We start from the raw sequence: 13,688 nt of genomic DNA on the forward strand, positions 1-13,688 counted from the left end.
AATTAAATCATTTTTAACATTTATAAGGTATCAAATTTTTGGCCCATCAAAAATTCCTGCTTTTTTTTTTCTTTAATGACAAACCTGACAATGTTTTTACTATATGTTGAAAGCAAAAACTATCAGTTTTCAGTGCTTTAACAAATTGTTTCATGAAAGCAATTTTAAGATGGAGTTTTGTAAAAACTATTTTATTTACGCTAACAATTGGTTCATTTACATAAACTAGCATGCCCAATGTGAGAGTGTTGTAAACTGTCCAATCTTTTTGTATCCACCGTTGCTTTCTGGCTTGATTATACCACATGCAGAGATAACTTGGAAATATAATAAAACCAAGCTTACTACGGAATAAGTTAACCATTTTTGGGTCTACTTAAATAATCCAGTTGTGTTCTGGATATTTAATAAAATTATGCATCATTTGAATGTCATGGTAAGTCTCTTGCAAATAAACAGAATGTTTGATTGGTACAGAACCAAAAATATTGGCATTGCGCAAAAGAACACATTTAAGGTTTCACTTTGAGATATCGATAAACTGTCTCCATTCTGTTAGATTATATACAAAAATACCTAAATGTAATAGGTGACCTGAAATATCATTACAGAAAACACATTAATGAACTTCTGAAAAACAGTTGACACATGTTTTCTCTCTGGTTCTAAATTAGAAAACTTTTGCTCTCAAGATCTTATACTTTAATTGAAACGCTAGTCAATTAGTTTTATCTGACTAAATTATCTGAGGCAATTTTAAATGTTTTGCATTAGAGAAGAAGTTTTCCAAATCTGATATTAATTCTTCTGTTTCTGTAGCAGAATGTTTTGTTTATCTTCTGAAAAAAAAAAAACCTTGAAAAATTATAACTAGAATCTTTTCAGAATGTTGAATTGGTCTAATAGCAAAAGAAATGTTGGAACAAGCTTTTTTTTGCAATAGCAATCGTCAATAAGGTTTAGTGATTCTCTCCATACCATTAGGATTCCAAAAAGTAAACCTTTTCTTTTTCTTTTCTTTTTGTCAAACCTTGAAGACTCTCTTTGCAAATACAGCACGCAGTATGTGAAGCCCTCTTTTTTGTTGGTCATCAAGCCTTATATCAAAATACAACTTAAATTAACTATATTTTTTAAAAATACAACTTAATTAACTATAATTTAGCAATTGCTTGGGCTATTAAACGGTGTTCTGAGTACTATCTATGCTTTGGGTCAAGTTATTCAATCTAATTTAAAAATGAATAAAGTACCAAAAACTATAAAACACAAAAAAACATCATCATCACCAAGTTCTCTAAACCTATCATTCACTAATATTCGTGGTCTTTGAAGTAACTTTTGTTCTGTTGAGTCTTATCTCTTGCAAAGTTCACCAGACCTACTTGCTCTTTGTGAGACTAATTTGAGTTCGGCTGTTCCATCTTGTGATCTTAGTATCGATGGTTATCTTCCTTTAATTCGTAAAGACTCCAATAGTCACATGCTTGGCCTCGGCATTTACATTCGTAAGAATTCACCCATTTGTTGTGAAACTAGGTTTGAATCCACAGACTATTCTTTCATGTGCTTTCGTTTAGCACCACTTTACTCTATCGCCTTTCTCTTTGTTCTATATCGCTCTCCTTCATCTCAAGACTGTACTCTTTTTGACATTATTTCTGATCATATTGACCGAGCCCTCTCTCTTTATCTATCAGCTAATATAGTTGTTGTTGGTGACTTTAATGCTCACCACTCTGAATGGCTTGGCTCTAGTGTCAGTGACTCTGCAGGCATTAAAGCCCACAACTTTTGCCTTTCTCAATCCCTAACTCAAATACTCAACTTTCCAACTCGTTTTCCTGACAACCTTAATCATTTACCTTCTCTACTCGACCTATGTCTTGTTTCTGATCCTAGTCAGTGCTCAGTTTCTCCACATTCACCCTTAGGTGCTTCTGATCACAGTTTGATCTCTTTAAAACTAATATCTCATTCTTCTTCATCACCTGAATACTCCTATTATCGAACCTCTTACAACTACAGTAAAGCTGACTGGGATTCTTTCTGTGATTTTCTTCGTGATGGCCCTTGGGTAGAAATCTTTCAACTTCCTGTCGACAAATGTGCTTCTTACATAACTTCGTGGATTCAGGCTGGCATGGAATCTTTTATTCCCTCTCGACGATTCCAGGTCAAACCTTACTCTCCTCCATGGTTTTCCTCACACTGTGCTGCTGCGATTGCCAATCGAAACTGTTACTTCCATATTTATCAGCAAAATAATTCCCCAGAAAACAGACGTCTGTTTATTACTTCTAGAAACAATTGTAAAAAGGTTTTGTCTAACGCCAAAACCAGCTATTCTTAGGTCATGAAATCTCGTATCTCATCTCAAAAATTAGGCTCTCGTGACTTCTGGAGAATCTTTAATAATATCAATAATAAGGGCAAATCTATAATTCCACCTCTCTTGTATGGTTCAGACTTTGTCACCTCACCTAAAGACAAAGCCGAACTGTTTGCTAAAAACTTTTCATCAATAATATCTTGATTCCACTAGTTACGTTCTACCTGATATTGCCAACAAACAGGTTGATCCATTGCTTGACATTCATATCACTCCAGCATCTGTATCTAAAGTGACTTCCTGCCTAGACTCTTCTACAGCTTGTGGCCCAGACAACATACCTGTTATTGTCTTGCAGAAGTGTTCTCCGGAGCTGTCTTCTATACTCTCAAAACTATTCAACAAGTGCTTATCAGAGTCTTGTTTTCCAGCCTGCTGGAAAGCCGCATCTGTTATCCCTATCTTCAAAAATTCTGGGGGGCGATCTGATTCGTCTAACTACCGTCCCATAAGTCTTCTTCCTATCATAAGCAAGGTTTTTGAATCTTTAATTAACAAACACTTAATTTCTCATCTTGAATCTAATAACTTACTTTCTGACCATCAATATGGATTTCGATCTTCTCGTTCTACACCTGATTTGCTAACAGTAATAACTGACAGGTTTTATCGTGCATTAGATGAAGGTGGAGAGGTTAAGGCCATCGCTCTTGACATTTCAAAAGTGTTTGATAAAGTTTGGCATGCTGGTCTTCTCCATAAGCTTTCTTATGGTGTATCCGGCAACATCTTTAAGATCATTGAATCCTTTCTTTCCAATCGTAGCATAAAAGATGAGTCACCTACTCTTCATCTTCTAGGATTAACTCTTACTTCCAATCTTTCCTGGAAACCATACTTCAAATCAGTTGCAAAATTAGCATCTGCTAAGGTTGCATTTCTTTATTGAACTCATCACTTTCTTACTTCGGATTCTATTCTCTATCTCTATAAATCTCAAATCCGGCCTTGTGTGGAATACTGTTGCCATATCTGGGGCGGATCTTCTAATGATGCCCTTTCTCTTTTAGACAAGGTGCAAAAACGCATTGTAAACATAGTTGGACCTGGTCTTGCAGCCAACTTCCAACCATTATCACATCGTCGTAATGTTGCTTCTCTTTCTCTTTTCTACAAATACTATAATGGGCACTGCTCTAAAGAGCTAGCTTCTCTTGTGCCATCTACTAAAATTAATTCTCGTGTTACTCGTCATTCAATTAAGTGTTATCCTTTTTCTGTGACTGTTCCTAAGTGCTCCAAAAACGCTTATTTGTCTAGTTTTTTTCCTCGAACATCAGTTCTTTGGAATTCGCTTCCTTCATCTTGCTTTCCTGATTCATATAATTTGCAATCTTTTAAGTCGTCTGATAATCGTTATCTTGCTCTACACTTTTCATCTTTTATCTTTCAATAACTTCCAACTTTAATTAGTGGCTGCTTGCAGCCTTGTTGGAAGCGAAGTTGTTTAAAAATATATATATATATATAAAACTAATTTAAATATTTCATGCTACAGAGTTTTTTTGTTTTTTTTAACTGTGTAATTTAAATAGTTTAAAGTTAGAACATGGAATGAGTTTGAAACTTTATTTAACTTTCTTATTCCATAACTGGGCCTATCTTGAATAGATACTGATTATAATGGTAGACAATCTAACATCCCAATAGTTTCATTTGCAGTTTCTGAACCAATGATGATGCATGGTGTCCTGGTTTCATCAAAGTTTTAATTGTCACAAAAATTAAATATTTAAAAAAATAAAGGGAAGAAAAAAACTTATTAATATTGATATGAGATTTAAAGTTGATAATAATAAATCTCTTATGAATAGATTATTTTGAATGTAGTTTAAGATTCACCTATGGGGCTGAGGTGGCTCTACATTTAGGGATTGCTTCGTCAATAGAATTTCAATAATTTATTTAAATCCATTGCAAAAATACAACAAGTGAAGTTAAAAATCTTAAATAGCAAGCAATCTACACAATGTTAATGACAAAACCTCAATATGATGCGACATGCATCAAAGCATTCAACATGACATGCAGAATAATATTACACATAGTCAAAAGTGTATGTTTTAAATTAAGATACAGATGTTTGTTCATTAAAAGTTAGCAAACCTGTAATCTTGAAATTTATGCTGAGAATACTCAAAAATTTTGAAATCTTGCATGTATGTAATATATTATTTTGTATATTTCACAAGGTTAATGGAGAGTTATGGGATTTGGATCGTGTATTAGAAGGAGACTGCAAAATTGAGTTCCTAAAGTTTGAACAAACTGAAGGTATAGTCACTAATGTATAATAAAAAGATGTTAATAATTAATAATAATTGTGTATTGAATAAATAATAACATTTGTTTATTTAATAAATAATATTTTGTTATTTATTAAATAATTTGTAAACAATACTACTAGATTGTGCTTTTTGATGTGTTTTTTTTCCCCCTTTTTTTTAATGTATTATTTATGTTTATTTTACCTCTAAAAATGAGCGATAACAAAGATACCTGGACATGTATGTGTGATAAATAAAAAATGCTTTGAAATTTGTGACATCATAGAATACTTAGATTCTGGTTTTTAGAATATAAAAATATTTGTTTATTTTCTTGACAATTGAATTAATAATGTTTTGTTTATAACTATATGTATTAAAAAAAAAAAATTTTATTTTTTTTTATTTCTTCAACTCTAATTAATAGTTTTTGCAAATAATGATTATTTTTTATTTTTAAAAAGTCAGTAACAAACTAAAAACTTTTCTTACTGCAAGAATAAAAACCGAGCAATAACTTAATATTTTTTCACCAGTGATTTTATGTACAATTTTTTTTTTACAAAATATATACTTGTGTTATTAAAGTATGTTATTAACACTTGTGTTACCAAACAACGTTAATGTACGGTTTTTACATATTTTTAATGTTTACAAGGAATTTCCAGTAAAATAAAATAAAAAGCCAGAATAAAAGCATTTTAAACGATAATTCCAGTGAAAAAGTAAAATTTACTTATTAAACAATATATCACGCTAAAAATTTAAGTCAATTAGGTTAAACCTGAGTATTAAATGCTTAAATATGACAAAGTATTTTTTATATAAGCTAGCTTATTTTAAGCGAACTTGCTTTTAATAAACGCTGTCTCTGTTAAGTTATAAAATCAATCATTATGTCTTAATCATAAACAACTCTTAAGTTGTTTATGATTAAGACATAAACAACTTAAGAGTTGTTTATGTCTTAATCATAAACAACTTAAGAGTTGAAAAATTAGTTGTTTAAGACAAAAGTCTTAAACAACTAATTTTTCAAGTCAAGCTAAGTTTCCAATACCTGAACAAATGTAAGTAACAAAACTTGATCTAAAAAAATATTCACTGCCTTGCTAGATTATTTTACTTGGCTTGCACTAGCTTGCTAGATTATTTTGCTTAGTTGAATTTTAATTATTTTTTTTTTAACTTCAAACTTTTTTTTTTTTTTTGCATTGAACTATCAAATTTTGTTACTGAAAATAACAACCACTCTAAAGGCGCAACAATAAAAACAGCACACAAATTATTTAAATTATAAACTTTTTTTTTCTATTTAAGTTTATTTTAATTTCCTATTATGTTAGTTATGCTTTCTTTGTTTTTGAAACTTTTTTCCGCAATACTTAATCAGTATGTTAGCCAGAAATAAATTTTATACTGCGTTTTTGCCGTATTGGGAATTTTTATTGTTGTTGTTCTAGAAAATGTTGGGAATTTTCTAGAAAAGGTCCTAATAAACTCAAAAAAACACTCAAAAAAAAAAAGGTCGTTGACTTTTGGGAATTTTAAGCCCATTGGGAATTCCGGGTTATACGCGGCACCATTAAGCTAGCTAACACCCTGTTAATATAATAAAACTTGCAAACGGTCGTGACCAAGTTGTTTAAAGTAAAATACTGATACGTAGACATCCAAGACTAAAAACCGCACTCATTTCCTGGGAAGGCTTGTGTATTAGTAATTAAACTTTTGTCACAACTGTTTGCGTTTTAACTACTTAATTAAAGTACCAATAAAAAAAATAAAAATTACTTCATTAAAATATCACTTAAAAATATCTTTAAAGTTTTTTAAATATTACCAAACAAAAAAGTTTTTAGCTTAATATAAATAGCATAATCCCTCATAAAATTGCTCTTCACATACATGAAATGCACTACACATAACACTTTATCACAAGGTCTGATATATGAGGAATACTAGTAGTAATGCTATAATTTTGGGGGATTTATGTAAATATGGGTCTCATCAAGAAAACTAATATTTCTCTGAAATGGGATGTAACTCACCCATATGGTCTTCTTATTTATGATCTACTTCGGTGGTGCCCAATTCACTTCTTTAAGTTCATTTTGCAGCTCCCAAATCATTAAAATCCAATAGATAAAGTTTACCAAATCAAGCTTTCAGTTTGTTATCAGAAATTTTTGTATTACTGCAAATCACCCAAAGTTATTTCAGTTGATAAGAGTTATATTTTCTATAAGCGAAAGACATCACATCTGCATTAATATATGCTTAAAAAATGTCATTCTTGGTTTAAGATCAAGTTAACAGCAACTTAACAGCTGCTTCTGCTTATATAAGATAAACACCAATGAAAACCCTCATGTGAACAATTTTATGATCCTAAATGTAGAAAATTTGGCTGGCGACTACTATCCAGTTGAAAAATGTTTCTTAACGACTGAGACCCACAGGGCTATATAATATATAAAATGACCAATATCCACTTCCCCAACATAGCACTAATAATATGGTTAAAGTCTTATAAAAATTTGTAAAGAGAAGTAAAAAAAAAACGCTGGTGTTTGCGTATTCTGTTTATGTCAACTTATAGTATAATACTGTGTTCTGCCTGTTTTTCTACTTGTCATATATTAAGGGCTTTTAGAAAAGAAAGATTTTTGAAAGTTTTCAAAAACTTTTTAATAAACCTTGTAAACCTTATAAAATATAAATTACAAAATACAAAATTAAATTTTATTTATTTTTTGCTGAATTTTGCTAAACAGCTTTTGATTTTTTTTAACACAATAAAGCTATGTTACCAAATCAGTTTGGTAACATGGTTTCATAGTGCTGAGATTTATAAATGTTTAAGGTGATAGGTTGTCGTAAAAAATGTAGCATGTCATTGCTGTTTCAAAAAAGATTTTAGAGTAAATCTCTATTAGTTAGTGTTAACAAAATTATAACAATGATTGTAATAAGTTCTTGTTTACAGGGAAGCAAATCCTTTTATATACATTAAAAAAAAGTCTGAAGTATGTAATATTAATATAAAAAAATTAATATCAAAATAGGATAAAAAAAGAAATATTAATATAAAAATGGTCCCTATCATCAAATTGTATTTTAGGTCAGCAAGTGTTTTGGCATTCAAGTGCACATATTCTGGGAGAGGCTATGGAACGCCATTATGGTGGTTGTTTATGTTATGGCCCACCAATAGAAGAAGGATTTTATTATGATATGTGGACAGAGAAACTAGTATCAACTCATGATTTTGGAAATCTTGAAACTCTTATTAAAAATGTCATCAAAGATAAGCAACCATTTGAGCGCTTAGAGATGAAGAAAGAAGATTTACTTAAAATGTTTGAAGTAATATGAGTTATTATAAAATTTATTTATGATAATAATTTGATAAAATAATTTAAAATAATAATGTAATATAATAATTTATAATAATAATATAATATAATAATTTATAACAATAATGTAATATAATAATTTATAATAATAATATAATATAATAATTTATAACAATAATGTAATATAATAATAATTGCATTATAATAATAATATAATAATTTAAAACAAAGAACAAAAGATTATAACAATAATCTTTTACTTGATATTTTGTCTTCCATTTGATATTTTGTTGTATGGTATTTTTTATATTTTGTGGTATTGTGTTTTGATATTTTGTGACTGAGTGAATTGGTGCAGCGATTTGTACAAACTGACTTTAATCGGGAAAATATGCAGGTAGTGTACAAACATCAGTGATTGTCAACCAAAGCCACAGTCTGTATATGCAGGCTTGACCAGGAAGGCGTGCGATTTCAAGTCTTTGTATGACCATGCAAATGAAATTTTGTTTTGATGATTTAACCATAGTTTTTAAAAAATTTGCTGAAAAAATTGGTTTTTAATTATGTTAAATAAATAAATAACTTCGGCACGTTTATCTTTACTGGCAGTTTTATATTAGCAAAATGCTTTTAAATAAATTAGCTAATGATTTTAATTAAAGTATTATTAAAAGTTGTATTATTTTTTATTTATATTATTTAATTATATCAGATTTTTTTTTATAAGTAAAAATAAAAAAGTAAAAGTTTAAAAAAAAGGTTAAATTTTATAAGCGACAACTTTATATCATTAAAGTTTTTTTTGAGAAGAAAAAAAAGACAAACTTTTTTAAAAGCTAAATAAAAAATAAATTATATCAATTTTTTAAATAAACGATTTAATTATTTTTTCTTTAGTGCAAAGAATTGTTAAGAATCTTTTTTTAAACTATTAAATGTGCACGTTTATTAAACAATCGTCTGTTGTAAGTTGTTGCTTTATTTAAAAAGCATTTCGCATAATATTATATTATAAAAACATCAGATAAACGATTCAAAGTTATTTGTTCCAATTGTAATTTAGATAATCTTATCATTATAGTTTATTATCTACTTTAGTTAAGTTTTAATTTTGTTTCTGCTATTTTAGTTTTAGTTAAGTTATTTTTTTTTTTTTTTGTTATTTTTTTACCAAGATTTATTTTCTTCTTTTACGATAAGTTTTTTTTTAAGTTTCTTTATAGTTATGATTATTTTTTAGCGCATTTTTAAAAAGTATACAAATTTTCAAAACATATCACACTCGTGGTCAAGTTAAGTAAAATCAAATAGTATTTGCGTGGTCATATTATGACGTGAAATCGCATGCCTTCCTGGCCAAGCCTGTATCGTACATTCCCTTTTAAAGTCAGTTGATTTTTGTACAACTTCCTATTAAAGCCAGTCAATGTATTTACACACCCTTCATGTTCTCCCTATTTAAGTCAGTCAATGTATGTACAAAAAAATTAAGCAAACAAAGAAGTATAATTATAACCAATCCATACTGAGAGACAATAAAATACTAACACTTTCTCAATAATAGTAGTGATAGTAATAATAATAATAATAATAATAATAATAATAATAATAATAATAATAATAATAATGATAACAATAATAACAATAATAATAACAACATTAATAATGTTGTTATTGTTACAATATTAAAAATAATCATAGTAATTTAAGCAATTTTTGTAATAATAATTTTTAATTTTTTTTAATGTTTTTAGTACAATGAATTTAAGTTGAGAATCATAAATGAAAAAATTACAACGCCAACAACTACTGTATACAGGTAAGTTTGTAACACAAAATTGTATTTTATCTTATTTGCATTACGAAAACTACTATATGCACATAAATTTCTTAAAAGTAAAAAGTTATTGTTGCAGATAAAATTTGCATGTGTTTAAGTATTTGTATGTGGTTCACTCCTGGGTTTTTAACCTCTTGTTTTCTAGATGTGGTCCGCTCATTGATTTATGTAGAGGTCCCCATGTTAGACATACTGGAAAAGTAAAAGCCATGGCTGTTACCAAGGTAATTTTTGTTGAAACAACCACCAGGCTTAATTTTTGCTACTTGTGGAAACAGCTTTTATTTATAAAGTGCAACACCCAAGTTTGTAACTAAATCATCAGTAATGTTGATGGGTTTTACTAGTGATAGGAAAGTTGTTATATATTGTAAATTATAGTTAAGGTGGTTTATTTTGTTCTATCTTTTTACTTGTATGCAGTTCTTTATTTATTTAATGTTTTTTTTTCTTTTTTTTTGTTTGTACTTTCTTCAAAATTTTGTGCTTTTTATTGTAGAACTCAGCAACTTACTGGGAAGGAAATAAAGATGCAGAAACTCTTCAACGTATATATGGAATATCTTTTCCAAATGATAAATTGGTATAATTTTATATAACTTCATTTAACTTATTTAAGCAGATATTTAAAATTATAAACTTTTTAAAGTTATTTGAACATTTTGTCAATATTTCAAATCTTTTAAAGAAATAATATTTTTGTTTTAAAATTAAATTGTTAAATGTAATAACTGTTATTTTCTTTGTTCTAGTTGAAAGAGTGGAAACATTTTCAAGAAGAAGCAGCTAAGCGAGATCATAGAAAGATTGGAAAGGTGAATACAACTACAACATAGTTTTTGTTGTTGTTGTGGATAAATAAAAATGTTAAAAAATTTATTTGATGTTTTTTTTGTTAGGAACAAGAACTTTTTTTTTTTAATGACTTGAGTCCTGGATCTGCTTTCTTTTTACCTAAAGGAGCATTTATTTACAACACGTTGGTCAGTTTTATCAGAGTAAGTACATTGAGCAATTATTTCAATAGTCACTTTGTGTTTATTTATTTATATGAGATTTATAAATTTAAATATATTAAGTTTATAATTTTTCTCAATATTTTAAAATTCAAGTTAAAATTTTTTTTTGTATTTTTTTACGTTTCTTTTTTTACTATATTTTATTATATATTTCTGCTATTTTTTGTTGTTTACTTGCTATATATTTGTATTAATTTTTGCTTAGTCTGAATATAACAACCGTGGTTTTCAAGAAGTAATTACACCTAATATGTACAGTACAAAACTTTGGGAGCAGTCAGGTCATTGGCAACATTATGCCGTAAGAAGTTCAAAATTTATTTGTGATAAAAAAAAAATTTTAAATAATTAAATAATACCAATAATATTTTTTTACTCTTTTTAACAGACTAATATGTTCTCTTTTGAAGTTGAAAAAGAACGGTTTGCTTTAAAGCCCATGAATTGCCCTGGCCATTGGTATGGCTTTATTGTAAATTAACTATGATTATATAATAAATTGTTTTAACTTTGTTTAGGTATTTTGTTGAAACAACCATTAGCATAAGTAGGTTATAATATACTTTATTATAATTTACTAGGTCTGAAAGTGTCAAAGTACATAATATCAAAAGCTTTTAACAAAGTCTGGTATGATAGTTGTCTTTATAAAAGCTCCATAAGCTTTTATGAACTATCATGGAAAATTTTCAAAACTTTCCATTGTACAATTTTTAATTGATGAATCTTTTGATTCTAAATGAATTATTAAAGCTACTAATCATTAAATATTAATTTTTATTTTAAAATTAATATTTAATGTTTTATTATTTATAATTATAAATACTAGTGGTTAATGAGTTAATAAATTTGTTTAAATTAAGCTGTTAAAATTATTGTTTATAAAATTGTGTTTTAAAAAAAATATTCTTTGCATAGTTATTAGTAGCTGAAAAGCAAGAAAAAGAGAATTTAAAATAGGAGCTAATTTTTTTATTTTTTGCTAAAACAACCATAAATCATAATTAAAATCAAATTATTTTTAGTTTTTATTTGCCAAGCTCTATTTTCAATTGATTAGTTCAAGTTCATTTATTATTTTTTCTGTATACATTATAATTTTAAAGTTTACTGCAAACACAAAAAATGTTGACACACTGACATATCCCACACACACACACACATATATTCCATATACAGACAGAAAAAATGTTGGAAAAATGAGTTTTATAAACGAATGCTAATGAGTTTTATACATAAATTTAATAAGCTTTTTTCTTGAACATATTTTTAAACAACTTTAAGAACAAATAAAAAACATCAAAAAATACCATTTGTTTAAAAATCATGTTTATTTTTGTATACAATAATTTAATGGTAAAAAAAACCAGCAAAACAAAATTTTATTTAAGTTCTAAATAAAATAATTAAAACAAAGATGGGAAAACAAATGTTTTGTTTTCATTATAAAATAATTAAATAAAAATGAGCAAATGAATGTTCTATTTAAACTCTAAATGCAAACCTTTTATTTAAATTTTAAACAAAACAATTAAAAAAAAAAAAAACTTTTTATTATTTCAAAATGAAATAATTAAAATAAGATTGGCTCAACTAATGTTAATTATTCATAATAAAATGGTAAAGTACTGCATTCGTTTTTCAAAATTTTAGACAAAGATTGACTGTTTAAAGAAAAGTCAGCAAACTCTGCATTTGTTTTTCTGTAAATTTTATGCTAAACGTTCTTCTGTTTTTCAATTTCTTGTTTAATTTCTTTTTCTAAATTTTACCCTATTATGGATCATTTGGTATTTAAAATTGTACAACAAAGCTTTGTCAACAAAGCAAAATCCTGAAAATTTGATTCCAGAGAAAATCAAGTCACTTTTGATTGTGAGCATTATATTCCTTCATTTTGATTGTGAGCACTATATCCCTCCATCTTGATTGTTAGAATTATATCCCTTTATTTCATTAGTCAAAGTAACCTTTTTAATTTTTGATATTTAAAAAAGAAAACATTGATAGTCTTAATATACTAACCGAATTGACATTTGTTGGTATGCATTAAAAGATTAATCTCAGCCTCAGTCAATTTTATTTTTAAATAAAATGGAATCTGTACCAAACTATAGCCCAATTAAAATTATCCTTAACAGTCTAAGGAGGCGAAGCTTGTTTATCATGGAAATAAATCAGTCAATTTTCATTAAAAACTTACAGAAGATATTTAGATGACACCCATGCCAGATTTGACATATTACACAATAATGAAAATTTTCTGAAAATACTGAATAAACAAGATTAAGCAGTAATATATATATATATATATATATATATATATATATATATATATATATATATATATATATATATATATATATATATATATATATATAGGCCTTGTTTAAGATAACAAAGCTTAATGTATTAGTTTAATGTGAATTTGACGTCATAAAATTCTCTTTATCTTTTTATTTTTTAAAGCCATTAACTTTTTTAAATTACTGCAATAATATTATTACCGCAAAACGAGTTAAATATTAACTCGTTTTATATTAATACTATTATGAAATGTTTATTTCTTTCATTTTTTTTTATATTCAATAATTAAATTTAATATTACATCAAAAAATTTTCATATAAAAATTTGTTTTTCTCTACATTTGTATAAATGAATTAAAATATGTTAAATTTTTTTAAAATGATTATTTCTGAAATAATCATTTTAAAAAATTTGCAACTAAAAAAGATTTTTTATTTTAAAAAAATTAGCGAGTAACAAATAAAAAAATTACTTTATCTACTTATTAATTTATTTATTAA

At 27.1% G+C, this 13,688-nt stretch overlaps 1 protein-coding gene across 2 annotated transcripts in view; it reads left to right on the forward strand.

Moving 5' to 3' along the window:
• The window catches only part of LOC100206895 (threonine--tRNA ligase 1, cytoplasmic), a 52,490-nt gene that overhangs the window by 27,117 nt on the left and 11,685 nt on the right, over window positions 1-13,688 (forward strand). For both annotated transcript variants that reach the window (XM_065815099.1, XM_065815098.1), the window contains exons 5-13: window positions 4,585-4,666; window positions 7,784-8,028; window positions 9,776-9,840; window positions 10,007-10,085; window positions 10,361-10,444; window positions 10,614-10,676; window positions 10,761-10,859; window positions 11,086-11,181; window positions 11,269-11,339. In XM_065815099.1, coding sequence (XP_065671171.1) covers window positions 4,585-4,666; window positions 7,784-8,028; window positions 9,776-9,840; window positions 10,007-10,085; window positions 10,361-10,444; window positions 10,614-10,676; window positions 10,761-10,859; window positions 11,086-11,181; window positions 11,269-11,339 — 884 coding nt within the window. The remainder of the gene's footprint in view (window positions 1-4,584; window positions 4,667-7,783; window positions 8,029-9,775; window positions 9,841-10,006; window positions 10,086-10,360; window positions 10,445-10,613; window positions 10,677-10,760; window positions 10,860-11,085; window positions 11,182-11,268; window positions 11,340-13,688) is intronic.

Source organism: Hydra vulgaris, chromosome 13 (assembly GCF_038396675.1).
Source record: "Hydra vulgaris chromosome 13, alternate assembly HydraT2T_AEP".
NCBI lineage: Eukaryota > Metazoa > Cnidaria > Hydrozoa > Anthoathecata > Hydridae > Hydra > Hydra vulgaris.